This window comes from Vespa velutina, chromosome 8 (assembly GCF_912470025.1).
Source record: "Vespa velutina chromosome 8, iVesVel2.1, whole genome shotgun sequence".
Taxonomy (NCBI): domain Eukaryota; kingdom Metazoa; phylum Arthropoda; class Insecta; order Hymenoptera; family Vespidae; genus Vespa; species Vespa velutina.
This window is the reverse complement of record NC_062195.1, coordinates 1,848,589-1,863,532: the sequence shown is the minus strand read 5'-3', so window position 1 is coordinate 1,863,532 and position 14,944 is coordinate 1,848,589. Positions and strand designations below refer to the sequence as shown.

The following is a 14,944-nucleotide window of genomic DNA, read 5'->3' as shown; positions in this document are numbered from 1 at the left end:
GTAAACCCACGTATTTTAATATAAAATAATACGCATGTCTAATGATAAAAATAACAAAAAACCATTGAATGTAAGATACAATTATAATTTATAAATGTACATTTACAAGGCTTATAGTTTAATGTAATTTTAATATTAAAATAAGCTTACATAACACTATTTTGAATATTGAAGGGTTATTTTATACCCAACATTATTAATTATTACTTAACAGGTTTGAAAACACAGTTTATGTAACTTTAAAATGATTGTACAAAGATAAATTCATCTATTACTATACAGCAAATAAACTACACTCTATATGATAAAGTTCACAATATTATTGATGATCAATATTCCTGTCCATTTGACCGAACAAGTTTCATTTAATTATGATATCCAATTGATACTCATGTAGAGGTACGTTTTTATAATTACAAGATCAATCACTACGATTTGCATTCTTTTGTCTCCATATTTAAGTAACAACTAAAGCTTAAAATCTAAAATGCTGTGAATGAAAAGCAAACCACATGAAAATTAATGAAACATAAAGTAATAAATTATGTAAATGAATAAATATATATATATTTATATATATATTGTATGTGTGTGTATGTGTGTAGTACATACGTATGTATGTATGCATGTACATACGTCGCGTGAGAGCGCCTATATACACGTATACATACATACGATTAATACGAAACAGGTGTCCAATCTATGAAGTAACAGGGATTCCTTTCTCAGACATAGATAACTTTGGCTCATTTTGTATGCCAGTAAAACAAAAAATGCTGTCAATATGTGCATAATATATTAATCAAGATGAAGTCAAATCAAGCATCATATTGGGGTCTTCCAATGCTGGTAATGGTAATTCATTTCGCTCCTCTTCAGTTCTAACGTCCGACATTTTTAGGAACTTAATTACCTTTTCAGTAGCTGCTATTCCACAACTACTTACTTCATTCTATATAAAAATATTTAAAATTACTGAGAAATGTGTTATTAAATACGATATATAATTAAACTTATATAAAATCAAATGATGAATAATTACCGATGCTGTTAAATTCATAAAATTGAAAAACTTTTGAAGTACAGATACCATTGTGGAAAAATTGTTATCTGGGAGTCTGCTACGTACGAGTGATTCGTAATCCTAAAAGATATCATAGTATCTTAACATGATAATATCTTATCTTATTTCATAATCTACTTTTTCTAATGTACAATATATCTCTACTGAAGTATAAATCAAATAATTTTTACCTTGTTATCCATTATTAAGTATCCAAGTAGGAGAACAACATATGCACCTATTAAAGTATGTTCCATGTGGCGTCCAGCTTTCTGCAATACTGAAGAGGGATTAATGTAATATAATTAAGTTTTTATATTGTACATCATTAAGAAATACTTATACGAACATTTGGTAACAGTTTCTTCAATAAATTCTTCCTGGGATTTTGTTGTTGTTGATACTGTTTCTGTCTGTTCTGAATCTTTTTTACCATCTAAAATTGCATCAGTTTTCTGCTCTTCAGCTCTTGCCAGTTCTTCTTGTTTATAAAAGAGATCAATCAAAGACTCTACACCACTTTCTTCGGCTATAAAAAACAATTTGATTTATAAATATAATTACATATGTTTTGATAAATACATATACTTAAATAATATATATAGTGCTTATACAAAACACATACCATCAAAAATATTTTCTGTAGATGGAGGAGCCTTTGACTCAATAAGATGTTGTTTATTATCATCACATTGCTCTACTAAATTTATTAAAAGAATTAATGCCAACATCATCATATCAAATCTTTTTTCTTCTGGTAGCGATTCTGGTACACGTAATAAAAGATACAAACTACAATCAACTACACCACTTTGTGATCCCACTAATTTGCTTCCACAAGCTGCAAAAAATATATGATTATAACAATAAATCAATCTCATTATATTGGAAAATGAAAATTATATTAAACCCAATAAGCTTACATTGTCTATTGAATCGATGAGTGAGATTTATGAGAACTTTGATAATAGCAAAAAGACATTCTCTGACAACAGCACCAATTGAACTCTTATCACTTGGGTCTATGGTTGGATAAATGGGAATCTCTTGTCCACATAAGTAATAAAGACTTGCTAAAGTACTTACTAATATACCATCATCATATTTTAATAAATATACTTGATTCTCTTCATTCATATGTGTAACCTAATCATAAGTATAATATATATTATTAGTGATAAACGAAAAATTGAATAAGACTATTTAATATAATTCGTATTATAATTTATAGTAGATAGTCCTTACGTTTTCTAATACACGTAAACATCTGTCAACTTTACGTAATTTATCTAATAATGGTTCCGTCCAACCACCTCTTGTAACATCATGCGCATTAATATGGCGATGACATTCCCTGACTGTTTTTACAATATGTTCTAAACCACCTAACTCTCGAAGTTCTTCTTTAAACCATTCCCCTGCACGTTTTGAAGTTAGACTGAGAAGTGTTTCCATAGCTAATTGCCCAACCTGCAAAGATAAATATATTTTATCACATTTCCTTTCCATTTAAAATTAATATTGATTAATCAATAATCAGAAATAATTATATTACTCACAGTAATATTATCCAAATTTAAATGTTTTGCATGTCCCTGTGCTTGAATATCCGCACATAACTGCCGTACTTTTTCCTTATTTTTTAATAATTCAGCCCTACTAAGGCCACAATCGTCAAGCGCATCTTTATGACTGGCATCAGATTCCAATAAACTTAACATTAGTTCTAAGCAATCTCGATCTAAATCCATCGCTAGACGATCTTGACTTAACACAAACATTACAGTCGCTGTACACAGACCAAGACTCTAATTGCAACACAAAATAATATTAAAATTTATCCATTTTTTTTTTTTTGGATATTAAAATAGTAAATAAAAGACGTACTTGATCTTTAGTGGCATCGTGTAATGCTTTAAAGAATTTAGCAACGGTTCCATGAGCACGTACATGCATACGAAAGGCTGGAGCCATGCATTTGCTTGCTAAGCGTATAGCTGAAAGGCAACGTGTAGCATTTGGATTATTTTCTCTTAAAGTATCCAATATATATTCAACATCATCATTAAACTCCTGAAATTCTCCACTTTCTTGAATTTGATGGGCCTTTTTCACATTCTTCACTACAGTGTAAAACTGAAAAAAATAATGTTATCATCATCAATAAAACCTAATATCAATGAGTCTTATCATTTTGATATAATATATATGGCTTTGAGTATTTGTATAATATATACTTACACCTTTAACTTTCCTGCAACAACGAACACTTGTAACAGCTTCAGAGTCATCTGTAAAGTCTACATCAGTTTCAGGATAAGTCACAACTCTTGTAAGTTGAGAAGTCTCAAATTCTCCTGCATATGCTTCAGATCCAGTTGTACTATGTGATCCTGAAGCTATATTTGGAATGACATTCCCAATATTAGGAGTATCTGTCGTACTAGATTCTTTATCACTATCACACCACTTGTGTTTATACAATGCACGTCTTTTATTTCCATTTGTTGTCCCTGTTGAACGACTCTTAAATATGCTACCCTTTTTAGTAACAGGCTTAGATGGTACATTTGTTGTAGGAGCATTTATGGTTTGTGATTCTGAAACTGTACTTGTTACATGCAAAGGCATTTCATTTTCAACATTGCCACTCACACCTTCACTATCATCGCTACCTGAAAACCAATCCTGATCCACTAATGTCTTAGCTGCTGCAGTTTCAGAATCAGCTGCATGAGTTGATGATTCCAATTCTGTTTCAGGATCAGGTTCCACCTCAGTTTCACCTTCTGGTTCTAATTCTTGTTCTACTTCTGCTTCTGTTTCTTTCTCTGGTTGTCTATTAGTTTCAGGTATCACTTCATTTGTAGGGATATCTATAGAACAATGTTGAACCTCATCTGATGTAATTTCCGAATTATCTTCAGCTTCAGGGACATTTAAAATCATTGGTCTTGTTTGCATAGGATCTGCATCACTCGAAAGAATATCAATAAGTTCTTGAGTTGTGGTAGGCAGTGGTTGGTCTCGTCCAATTAAAGGTTCTATCGTTGGTTTACATGGATACGTTGAACTACAATCAGTCTTAACAATATCATAATGGGATATAAGAGTGTTATTGGAATCCGTAACGGATTTTCTGAGAGTTAAGGAGAGTCCAGAACTATGCGTATTTGAAGTAGTTGACGCTGTAGTAACACCAGAAGAACCTGTTATGTCTAGATGTAAATTTTTTGCACGACTACGAGTTGTTCGTCGCATATCAGAATTTTCTAATGGTATTGATACTGTCGATACAATTGGTTGCTGAGAACGAGTTGTCTTAAGATCTGTTTTGATTGATGGTTCTGTATTACTTTTACGTTCAATATCTATTTTAGAGGGACTAGTAAGAGGTGTAGAAATTCTGTAAGTTTCAGGTTCTTGATCTTGATTATTTTGCACATCTCCGCATACTAATCTTGCAGTACCCTTACATATTCTTAAGACAATTGGAGGTTTCCCTTCTTCTCTATTTGATGTTTCATTACCAGTATTATCTACACTTTCTGATACTTTCTTTGTAGGAGTATGAATTGCTTTTGGTAAGGGCTGTTTTGGCAGGGGTTGTTGAGGCTGCTTTGGAGCGCGTGCTCTACCATATTGTGAATCAGGTACTTGTCTGTATATTGCCACATCCTGGCGAGATTCTTCTACTACTGGTGATACGTTTCTACTCTTAAAAAATTTCTTCGGCTTTACAACGGCCGGTGTGGTGTCTGTCTTACTAGTTGGATCAATTTCAAATGAAAAAGGATCTTTTCCAGAATTCACACGTGTATTCTGGTTACTGTAATCAATTTTCATCCTTTTTGCACCAAATGAATTGTGAATATTATCTCTCCTTCCTATATATAATTAAAAAAAATAATATATATATACATATACATATATACATATATATATATATATATACTCTTTGAAAAACTTAAAAGATAAATTATTCTTTGAATAATTTAAAAGTTACTCAAAATATATATGTTATATATATATATATAAAATGAATAAATTTTTAAACTACATAAACTACATATATTATGCATATAAATGCTATACTTTTTGGATACAATAATGTATAATATGCAGTATTAATACCTTGCATATATGTGGACACAATTACGTCATATTAAATAACTTACTCATGTAGATGAAAAAGTACAATAAAGATAGAGTTAAGAGGAAAAAGAAAAAAAAAAAAAAAGAAAGAAGAAGGAAGAAGAAAATAGAAAAGAAAACTATATTATGAATGAGTCATAACGAAAGAATGAGAGAAACTATGCAATTAATAATTTCATAACAAGCTTTACCGACATGAAGATATATTGATGAGAATATTTTCAATATAATTCAATATAATTTTTTCTTGAAATATTTAATATTTCTATAATACAGAAAGGTGTAAATAAAAATGATATGAAAGTAATAAATACATACCATTGATATTCGTGCTTCTGATAGATGTAAATGATGTTATACCCCATTTTCCAACAGTACCTGCTGACTTGGCAGCAGAAGGTCTATTACTATTTTCTCGAAAAAGCTTATCAAATTGAATGCTCCCAGGTGTCACACTATTGACCTTGCGACTGTAAGATTTAGTATAACTGCGAGACGTCATTTTGGATATTCCGATATTTCAAATACAGTCCGCATCCCATAAGACACAAATAACAATATATCTCTTCATTCTTTAAAATTTTCGTATGATCTATACTACATAATTATCGATTCGAATAATAATGACAATATTTCGGGATAACATTCGGAAATATAAAAAAATACGTCGTACTCCGTATAACGGCCGAAGTTACGAAAGTACTACGACCTTAAGAAATGTAATTTCGAAGCTCACTAAAGAAACAAACGCCATGTTTCGATTGCTATTTCCCTCGATGCACAAATATATTTCCTCCCAAAAATTTCAATTTCGAATTAATAATTTCGTAATTATAACCTTTGCATTAATACGGCATACGTTCTTACAACACTTCCTATTATTTCCTTTTCCATATATTTCAACGAATTTAACTGGAATTTATTAAATCATAACATGATCTTAAGCCATCTGTCGATATGTTTTTCGTTTAAGATTTAGATGCATACATACCACATGCAAAAAAACGAATAATATACTGTGCACCAGATAATAATACTTATCATCTTATCCAGTAGATAGAGCCAGATAGGACGAAACGTAACTATCTACATTATCGGTTGAATGGACATATATAATATTGTCCAATTAAAATGCGATTTATTACATAAAGCAATTACGTAATACAGTATAACTTTCGTTTGCAACAAAAATCAACGTATTGTTTATTAATAACAAATTGAAGTCGATCTATATATATACATATATATATATATGTATATAATATGTGTATATATATATATATATGTATATCGGTATAAATATATTCATATATATATATATATATATATATATATATATATATATATATATATATATATATATTTTCCTTTTTTTCTAATAAAAATCTTCAAGAATGAACAAATATGTACAGAGATTTTAGATATAGATAAGATATGTACATTATACATATGTTTTGTCAATAGACACACAATATTAAATACATCCCCTCTTTTGGCTACGAGCACGCACAAATTTTATTGTCAAATAACCAATCGCATTAAAAAAGTTAACTTTATTTTTCTTACTTGTTTCTTTTTTTTTTTTTTTTACTTTTCTTTTCATTTTTTCCTTTTTTTTCATTTCCTTTACGTTAATAAATACATGAGAATTTGTAATAATTGAATAACCAATCGGCTGTATTTAAATAACCAATCTACTAGCCTAACTTAGGGGTGCCACCTTTAAAAAATATTTCTTCCCTAAGCGTCTTAAGAGACTTATTTGTTCGTTAATATTTTTTATATACACTATCTTTGAAAAAAATTACTCGTCGAAATCGTAATAATAAACTAAATAATGTCATATAAATATAATTATTTATATATATATATATATATACATATATATAAATATAATTCGCTTTAAAACGAAAAAAAATGATCTACTCGAATCAGCTAGCGGGAAATGTTTAAAGTTTGAAATTAGATCGTTTGATAAAAGCTTCCAATAGATTTTAATTTAAATTTCGTTTGAAATTTAATAATTAGAAGTATTAATTTGTCCAATTATGAACAACATACATGTATATTCGTTAAATTCTATCGTATATATATAGATATATATAATACATATCTTATAGGTGGATTTTTTAAATCGTTAGTAATTATTGTGTTTCGTGCGAATTGAAGAAAAAGAAAAGAAAAGAAAAGAAAATTAAAAGATAAAAAATAAATCAATAAATGTAGATAAATATGTAGAAAAATTTAATATATTCAATTAGGTATAATTATAAAAAATGTTATTGGTATTAATCGTGCGAGCGAATACCGATGCACAATGAAAAGCAAGCTTTTGTAAAGCGTTGCGCTAGTAATTTCTATATGCCAATGGATAATAAGCATTTTCGCGCTACCTGTTATGAAATCCGACGGGTGATACAAAAACACGTGTTCTTTACTACTTTGTCAAAAAAAGTTGCACATTAGAAGCAGTGATTTAATGTCATAAAGCTTTCCCGTGTTATATTTAAAAACGTAAAAATTCGTTATCATATATTAAGAGAATTATTTGGAAAAATATGTACATTTATGCCGATGAATAAAGGGAAAGTGATTGTGCAGCAGAGCGGCCATTTTATGTTAGTATGACGTAGAGGCTGGGTGTAGCTTCGCGTTCAACCGTCCGTTCCTTGGAAAACGCGAGAAAACGAACATTCTGATGCTGGGGTCGAGATAGATGCACTTCGAGCCCACTGGAGGTGTAAATTGTATATTAAGTCGACACAACGTAAGAAAAGTAGTAATATAAGAAAGTAAGTTCCCCAATAGAGCGAGCATGAGCGAGGAAAGTAATCCACGAACGCTGTACGTGGGAAATCTAGACGCTTCGGTGTCGGAGGACCTTTTGTGTGCACTTTTTTCTCAAATTGGTGCGGTTAAGGGATGTAAAATAATACGGGAGCCAGGAAACGATCCTTATGCTTTTGTTGAATTCACGAACCATCAATGCGCGGCTACGGCACTAGCCGCCATGAACAAGCGATCATTTCTGGATAAGGAGATGAAGGTTAACTGGGCGACAAGCCCTGGAAATCAACCAAAGTTGGACACAAGTAATCATCACCACATATTCGTGGGTGATCTCTCTCCGGAAATCGAAACGGAAACATTAAAAGAAGCGTTCGCCCCGTTTGGTGAAATCAGCAACTGCAGGATCGTACGTGATCCGACTACAATGAAGAGTAAAGGATACGCATTTGTATCCTTTGTGAAAAAGTCTGAAGCAGAGGCAGCGATAGCAGCTATGAATGGCCAGTGGCTTGGCTCACGATGCATTAGGACAAATTGGTCTACTAGAAAGCCTCCACCTCCAAGATCAGAAAGGCCACGACACTCAAACAATAGTAAACCTAATTATGAAGAGGTATGTTAGATTTTCAATATTCTGTTTTTTAAATCATCTTCACACAATCAGAAGATTATACAAAGTATCAGCAGCAGCGTCTGGAATAGGATAGAGTAAACATTAGTATAACTAAATTAGACGGGTTTCGATAAACGCTATCTCCCATATAGTTTCGTTCAATTTTTGAGTTTAGATTTACTTTTGTTTAAGATGATTTGAAAGAAACGAATGTCAATCGAGAGTGTTCGATGCTTTTGTTAATGGAATCATAGGTAACATATATTACATGCATTTAATTGTTGTGTGATAAGATTATTATAGTAATGCTTTCTCCAAATTTCTAACAATTATTTTATTATTTACGTAATCATAATCTGATTGACAGGTATATAACCAAAGTAGTCCGACCAATTGTACGGTATATTGTGGAGGTTTTACAAATGGAGTTACAGACGAGTTAATAACGAAAACGTTTTCACCATTTGGTACCATTCAAGACATAAGAGTATTCAAGGATAAAGGTTATGCTTTTATCAAGTTTACAACTAAGGAAGCAGCAACACATGCCATAGAATCTACACATAATACAGAAATCAGTGGTAGCATTGTCAAATGCTTTTGGGGAAAAGAAAATGGTGATCCTAATAGTGTGGGTCCTAATGCCAATCATCAAGCTCAACAGGTTATTGTTATAAATTAATTGGAAAAGTTTCATTTCTCTCTCTCTCTCTCTCTCTCTCTCTCTCTCTCTCTCTCTCTCTCTCTCTCTCTCTCTCTCTCCCCTCCCTCCCTTTCTCCCTTCTCTCTCTCTCACTCTTTATTTTATTATAAATTTCTACATAAACTTCGATATAAGAAATTATATTTTTTGATCAAAACTTATATATATTGGTCACTAACAAACTGATGAAAAGATCCTTTTTTCCTTTTGTAATTTCAGTTTCATTGACTTTGTACTTCTTTGTTAATTATAATTTATAAAAATATCTTTAATAGTCTTTAAATAGATAGGATCTAGGAAGTGTGTGTTTCTAAGGTATTATTAAACAATTAATAAGAAATAAAATATAAAAGCGTGCTTAAACATTTGGTATATTTATATTATAGGTTACTACTGGAGCTGGTCAATATGCATATGGATATGGACAACAAATGGGCTATTGGTACCCACAGGGTTATCCACAAATGCAAGGACAATTTCTCCAACCAGCTCAATATTATAGCCAATATTACGGACAACAGTATATGAACAGTATGAGAATGCCTGCCCCTGGTGCTGGTACATGGCAGCCTGCACAAGCAACTGCTGCACCACCGACTGCAACTGCCCCATTGCCACCTGGTCAACAACCGACAATGGTAACATATACCATGCCACAATATCCTACACAATGAAACTGATGATTGATATCAGTTAATTGTTACGTGCAAAATATTTGCCCTGGGGGCTTTTATGTATTTGTTCTAGCATATACCTGTTCTAACAATTATGTTGATATTTTGAATTATAATTATTGATTATAAAAATATAAACGAATGATTATACATATATTTTTGCAGAATATGTATCTATACTAAAAATTCATGTATACTTATTTGTGTATACAAAAGAAAAGAATAATTTTATTTACTTTTCACACGATATTAATGATTTCTTAGAAAATTTCAAGATTAAATTGTGAAGATATTCAAAGATTAATATTATTTTGTTATTATTTTAGTAAACAAAGATAATTTATCATATCGAAAAGACTATTAATAATAAAATAGGTTTTTTCTATAGAATTTGAATTTTCTTTGACAATATAGAAAAGACGAACTCAGTGAAGTATAATAATTTAATGATAATTTTAATATATCCAATATATAATTATGATTAATGGATATAATGTTGGACAAGGTATATTTTTGAACTCTTCTTTAAAGCCCCTGATTTGAGCCCTGCATTCGTTGTGCTGCATAAGGTGTTCGTATGTATGCGGTCATTATGTTGTTATATTTTTTAATATTTTTGCCACAATTACCAATCCTTAGTTTATCTCGAATCATTGATGAACGGTATGACAACATGTTCATTTATGATAAACACGGAGTATGACGTTAACGATAGATTAAGATAGAAAGAGTATAACTAAACACACGGCGCCTGTGATGTAGCTAGATTTTGTGCATGTTCCGACGTATGCAGGGCCCTTCAAATAAATAGTGCGCGTCAAAAAAAACAAAAAACAAAAAAACAAAAAAAAAAAACAAAAAAAAGGAAAAAACGAGTTAAAAACTTTCCTCGTTATGTGATATTTACCGTCGGTGGTGTAATGTATATATAATTTTGCTACAGTAACAGAATAAATAACTTTGTCTTGAAAAAAATATCATCGGGCATATACAATTTAATCTAACTAAAAATTTAGCCAAGAGAGAGAGAGAGAGAGAGAGAGAGAGAGAGAGAGATTCTTGATAAGTTGTAAGTTATATTAGTGACTCTTCTCTATTTGTACAAAAAATAGTAAGCTGTGAGGTGTAATAAAGCCTATAATTTAAGTCTAATAATAACGAGAAACTGTAGTAAACATTCATATACTTCCATTATAAGGAGCTACTTTTGAGGAAGGCGTTGGTAATAATTACAAGCACACAGGGGTCGCTAATATAGCATTGAAATAACTTCACATATTAAAAATATCCAAAAGTGAAAGATATATATTAGATCTTTCGCTATTTTAATATATCAACAATATTCATGATTTACAATAAAAGAACAATTTGAAATCAATTGACAATCAGTCGAAATAATAACAAGATATTTTCTGTGCTTTTAGTACATGGCACGATATGTTAACCTCGTGTCTTCCAAGCAATACTTTTGAGCTAAATTACAAGAGCACTAGTAATCTAGTAATTTTTGATCGTTATATCAGACAATAAATTTTCATTTCCTTAATATATATTCTATCCCTTCAATTTGAAAATTGATTTAATATATAACATTCGTATACACCAAAGATAAAATAAAAATGATGTCATATTATTATGTGGTAATGACAATTATAAAGATTCAAAAAAACAAAAAAACAAAAAAAAAAAGATAAAAAAAAAACAGAAAAAAGGGCAGTATACAGTGTAAAACTACTTTGCAATAGCAAAATGATTTTTTTTTTTTTTTTTTTTTAATTTTCTTGTTAACGATAAACAGAAATTCAATGAGCCTAGATGGTAATCAAGACATTGTGGAAAATTTACTATCCCTTTACTTCGCCACCGACGGTAAAAAGCCATACAACTTTGAAAACAAATTTGTATAAAGTCAGTACTGAATGTAATAACAGCAGAAACAGAAGAAGGACATAGTATGGCACCTTGACTGCGATAAGTGATATCGAACGAAAAGAAGCCAATTTCAAGAACTTCTCTATGAATAAAATAATAATAATCAGTGGAATCGAAGGAAGACGTAAAAAAAGTGTTATATAAAAAGTAATTTAGGTACAGCAGGGTGATTAACCCTCGGAGATGCTTAGGATAATGTTATCTTATAATAAAAACAAATTGTCCTTTGAATGAAAAAAAGGAATAAATATTTAAAATACACGACATTCTGTATTCTTTTGTAACCTACATTATTAAAACATATTTTAATCGTATTTTAATACTTCTTTTTCCATCCGTGTTACGTACAAAAAGATAAGAGAGATGATGAACGATTTTATAATTTGTAACATATATAATTTTATTTTACACTCAGTACGCTTGTACAATAATTATTTATATATCAATTTAAAAAAAAACTATTTTTTTCTAGATCGGGTTATATTTAAATATTGGAAATATTTTCAAACGCATAATAAAATCTACAAAAAAAAAAAAAAAAAAAAAAAAAAAAAAATAGCAATCTCTTCTAATATACTTCGAAAATGGAATTTAATATTCTACGTAATAGAAAGAAAAAAAAGAAAAAAAAAATATGTTGATAGCAAAGAAATCATTTACAATCGGTAGTGTCGGAAACTTCATATTGCTAGATATTGATATTTTTAACGCATTTATAATATATATATATATTCCTTTAATAATAATAATATATATATATATATATATATATATATATATATATATGTATATGCAAAATGCTATGCAAAATATATCATGTGTATAATAATTAAAGCGTAAAGAACGCATCTACGAGAATAGTAAATAATTATATTTAAGTGGGAGTATTGCATTTTTCATGGATAAGTATAGATTATTTAAATTAGAAGTTTATTTTGATATACACTACAAGAGAGTTTAGGAAACCGTCAAAAAAATTGATTTTAGTAAGACTAACGTTATTAATATTCTTGATGGCTCTTCGGGATATATGTATAAGAAGGATACACTTTGTACTATCCATTCCATCGTGATTTTACTGCATATATAGTTCGTACATTGTGGTAGCAATAAAGTAATAATCAAAGTATTACAATTTTGTACAGAGTATGGGCTATTAAAGTATGACTGCTAATTAAAAGTTACTTTATCTAATTAAATAACGGTAAGGAACATCAACATTAACTATTTGTCATTAACAATATTTGTTCTCAACGCGAACTTAAATATGTAACATCATATACGTAAAGATCAACATATTCTACTCGTAATACAATATATAATACTGAGATGAAAACGTACACACGTGTTTTTACTGGAATATCTAGGCAACAAGACGAACTTATAAATATGCGATGCAAGGGCTATGTTTTTTTTTAATACAATATTATGCACATAGATCTGACGGAAATGTTCAACCGGTTGTTTTATTTTCTTTTTTTTTGTTTTTGTTTTTTTTTTTTTTTTTTTTTTATATATATATCGTTTTTAATTTTTTTTTCTTCTTTTTCTGTTCAAAAACTGCTACTGATATTGCAAATTATAACTTTCAATGCCTAAGACCTAAGTTATTTATAGCATCCAAGAGAATATGAATTATCAAAGGTATTATCGTGTAAGACTTAGAATAATATATTTTTAAATACATAATTAAATACGCGATTGAATTATCATCACAGTGTGCACATTTGTTCAAAGATTTAAAAAATGCATGTGCATACATTTTTCTTAGCATCCCAATCATTAACTAGATACAGCTTAGATAGCGTTAATTACTATTATAACAAGTAGTCAAATGTTACTTTATAAATTTATCATTATATGATATAAAAGTAGCAAAATAACTTAATCAAGGCTGAGCATGTGTAGAATGGAAGGCCTGTTCTTTTTTTTTAACGTATTTTTATGTAATATCATTTTGTTACGTAAGGCTGACAATTTGGAGTTACATCGAAGAAGATCTTTATACATACAATGCATACAATGATGCACACGAAGTGAGCATAACTTAAACTTAGGCAGTGAAAAAGTACAAAATTTTATGATAAGCAAATATCACAATGCAATCGAAAACAGAGCAAGTTGGATTAATATAATTGCATTGGCACTTTTACTTTGTTAATGTGCTAAGAAAATTTATACAAAACATCATCTTATATTATTTCTAACACATTAATTATATTTTAGACCAGCGTAAGAATTTCCATCATGCCCTAGTTTAACGAATGCAATGATAATGCACATGTAATAATTTAAATATTTTAAAAAGCTATTAACATTTTCACAAATACAGATTACATCATAACACAATGGTGTTGTTCCATTTTACAGTTACATATAATTACAAAATGTTAAGATGAAAAAGCTATAATTTTTAAATGACAAATCATTAAATTTTCAATGAGTTCTATATATTACTATTCCGTTATGATACATTTAATATGAAATATTTACGGTAACAAATGATCAGTTCTCTACTAAAATAATATGCATATTTAAGTTATTAATATAAATCTACTATTTAAATTTACTGATATTATAGAGTACAATAATTTATGATGACTATAAAAGACTTAATATATAAGCAAGGACACACAATTAAATGATAAAAGCTCGTAATAGAATTTGTATTGGAATTAGCTTATCAACTATATACATGCATTCAACGCACTTTTAAGTCACAGATTGTTTCGATCACATGAACAATGATTATTCTATATTTGAGCACTGGAAGCAATGGACGAATATTATATACCCATACGTATACATAGCAGGGTATTACTTTTTTTACATTTTTCGTAGTGATATTATTTTTCGATTATTTTCTTATTAACCATAAATCACTGTAATTTTTCATACCCATTACATTCATTTCGTTGTTTTGTGTAATATGTATTAAAGTAAAATACCATCACCTTTGGCAGATAGTATTAGTCAAACAAGTTATAATACATTGTTCTTAATAACGATCAAAT

The 14,944-nt window shown here is 29.6% G+C and overlaps 2 protein-coding genes across 3 annotated transcripts; one reads left to right on the top strand and one right to left on the bottom strand.

Annotated features, from left to right (window-relative positions):
• Positions 1-64: 64 nt before the first annotated feature.
• Positions 65-6,301, bottom strand: LOC124951336 (protein wings apart-like). Of its 2 annotated transcripts, none has more exons than XM_047499597.1 (12): positions 6,057-6,292; positions 5,537-5,706; positions 3,305-4,950; positions 2,951-3,199; positions 2,623-2,871; positions 2,309-2,533; positions 1,987-2,209; positions 1,689-1,904; positions 1,413-1,592; positions 1,255-1,343; positions 1,043-1,144; positions 65-952 (listed from the first exon to the last, which is right to left on the bottom strand). In XM_047499597.1, the coding sequence occupies exons 1-12, from the start codon at positions 6,110-6,112 to the stop codon at positions 803-805; spliced, it is 3,555 nt and encodes a 1,184-aa protein (XP_047355553.1). In that variant the 5' UTR covers positions 6,113-6,292; the 3' UTR covers positions 65-802. The 2 variants fall into 2 exon arrangements, with proteins under 2 accessions (XP_047355553.1, XP_047355555.1); XM_047499599.1 differs by having other exon boundaries at positions 833-975; positions 6,057-6,301.
• Positions 6,302-7,611: 1,310 nt separating this feature from the next.
• Positions 7,612-12,244, top strand: LOC124951027 (nucleolysin TIAR-like). Its single transcript, XM_047498710.1, has 4 exons — positions 7,612-8,621; positions 8,989-9,285; positions 9,711-9,962; positions 11,930-12,244. The coding sequence occupies exons 1-4, from the start codon at positions 8,034-8,036 to the stop codon at positions 11,975-11,977; spliced, it is 1,185 nt and encodes a 394-aa protein (XP_047354666.1). The 5' UTR covers positions 7,612-8,033; the 3' UTR covers positions 11,978-12,244.
• Positions 12,245-14,944: the final 2,700 nt, after the last annotated feature.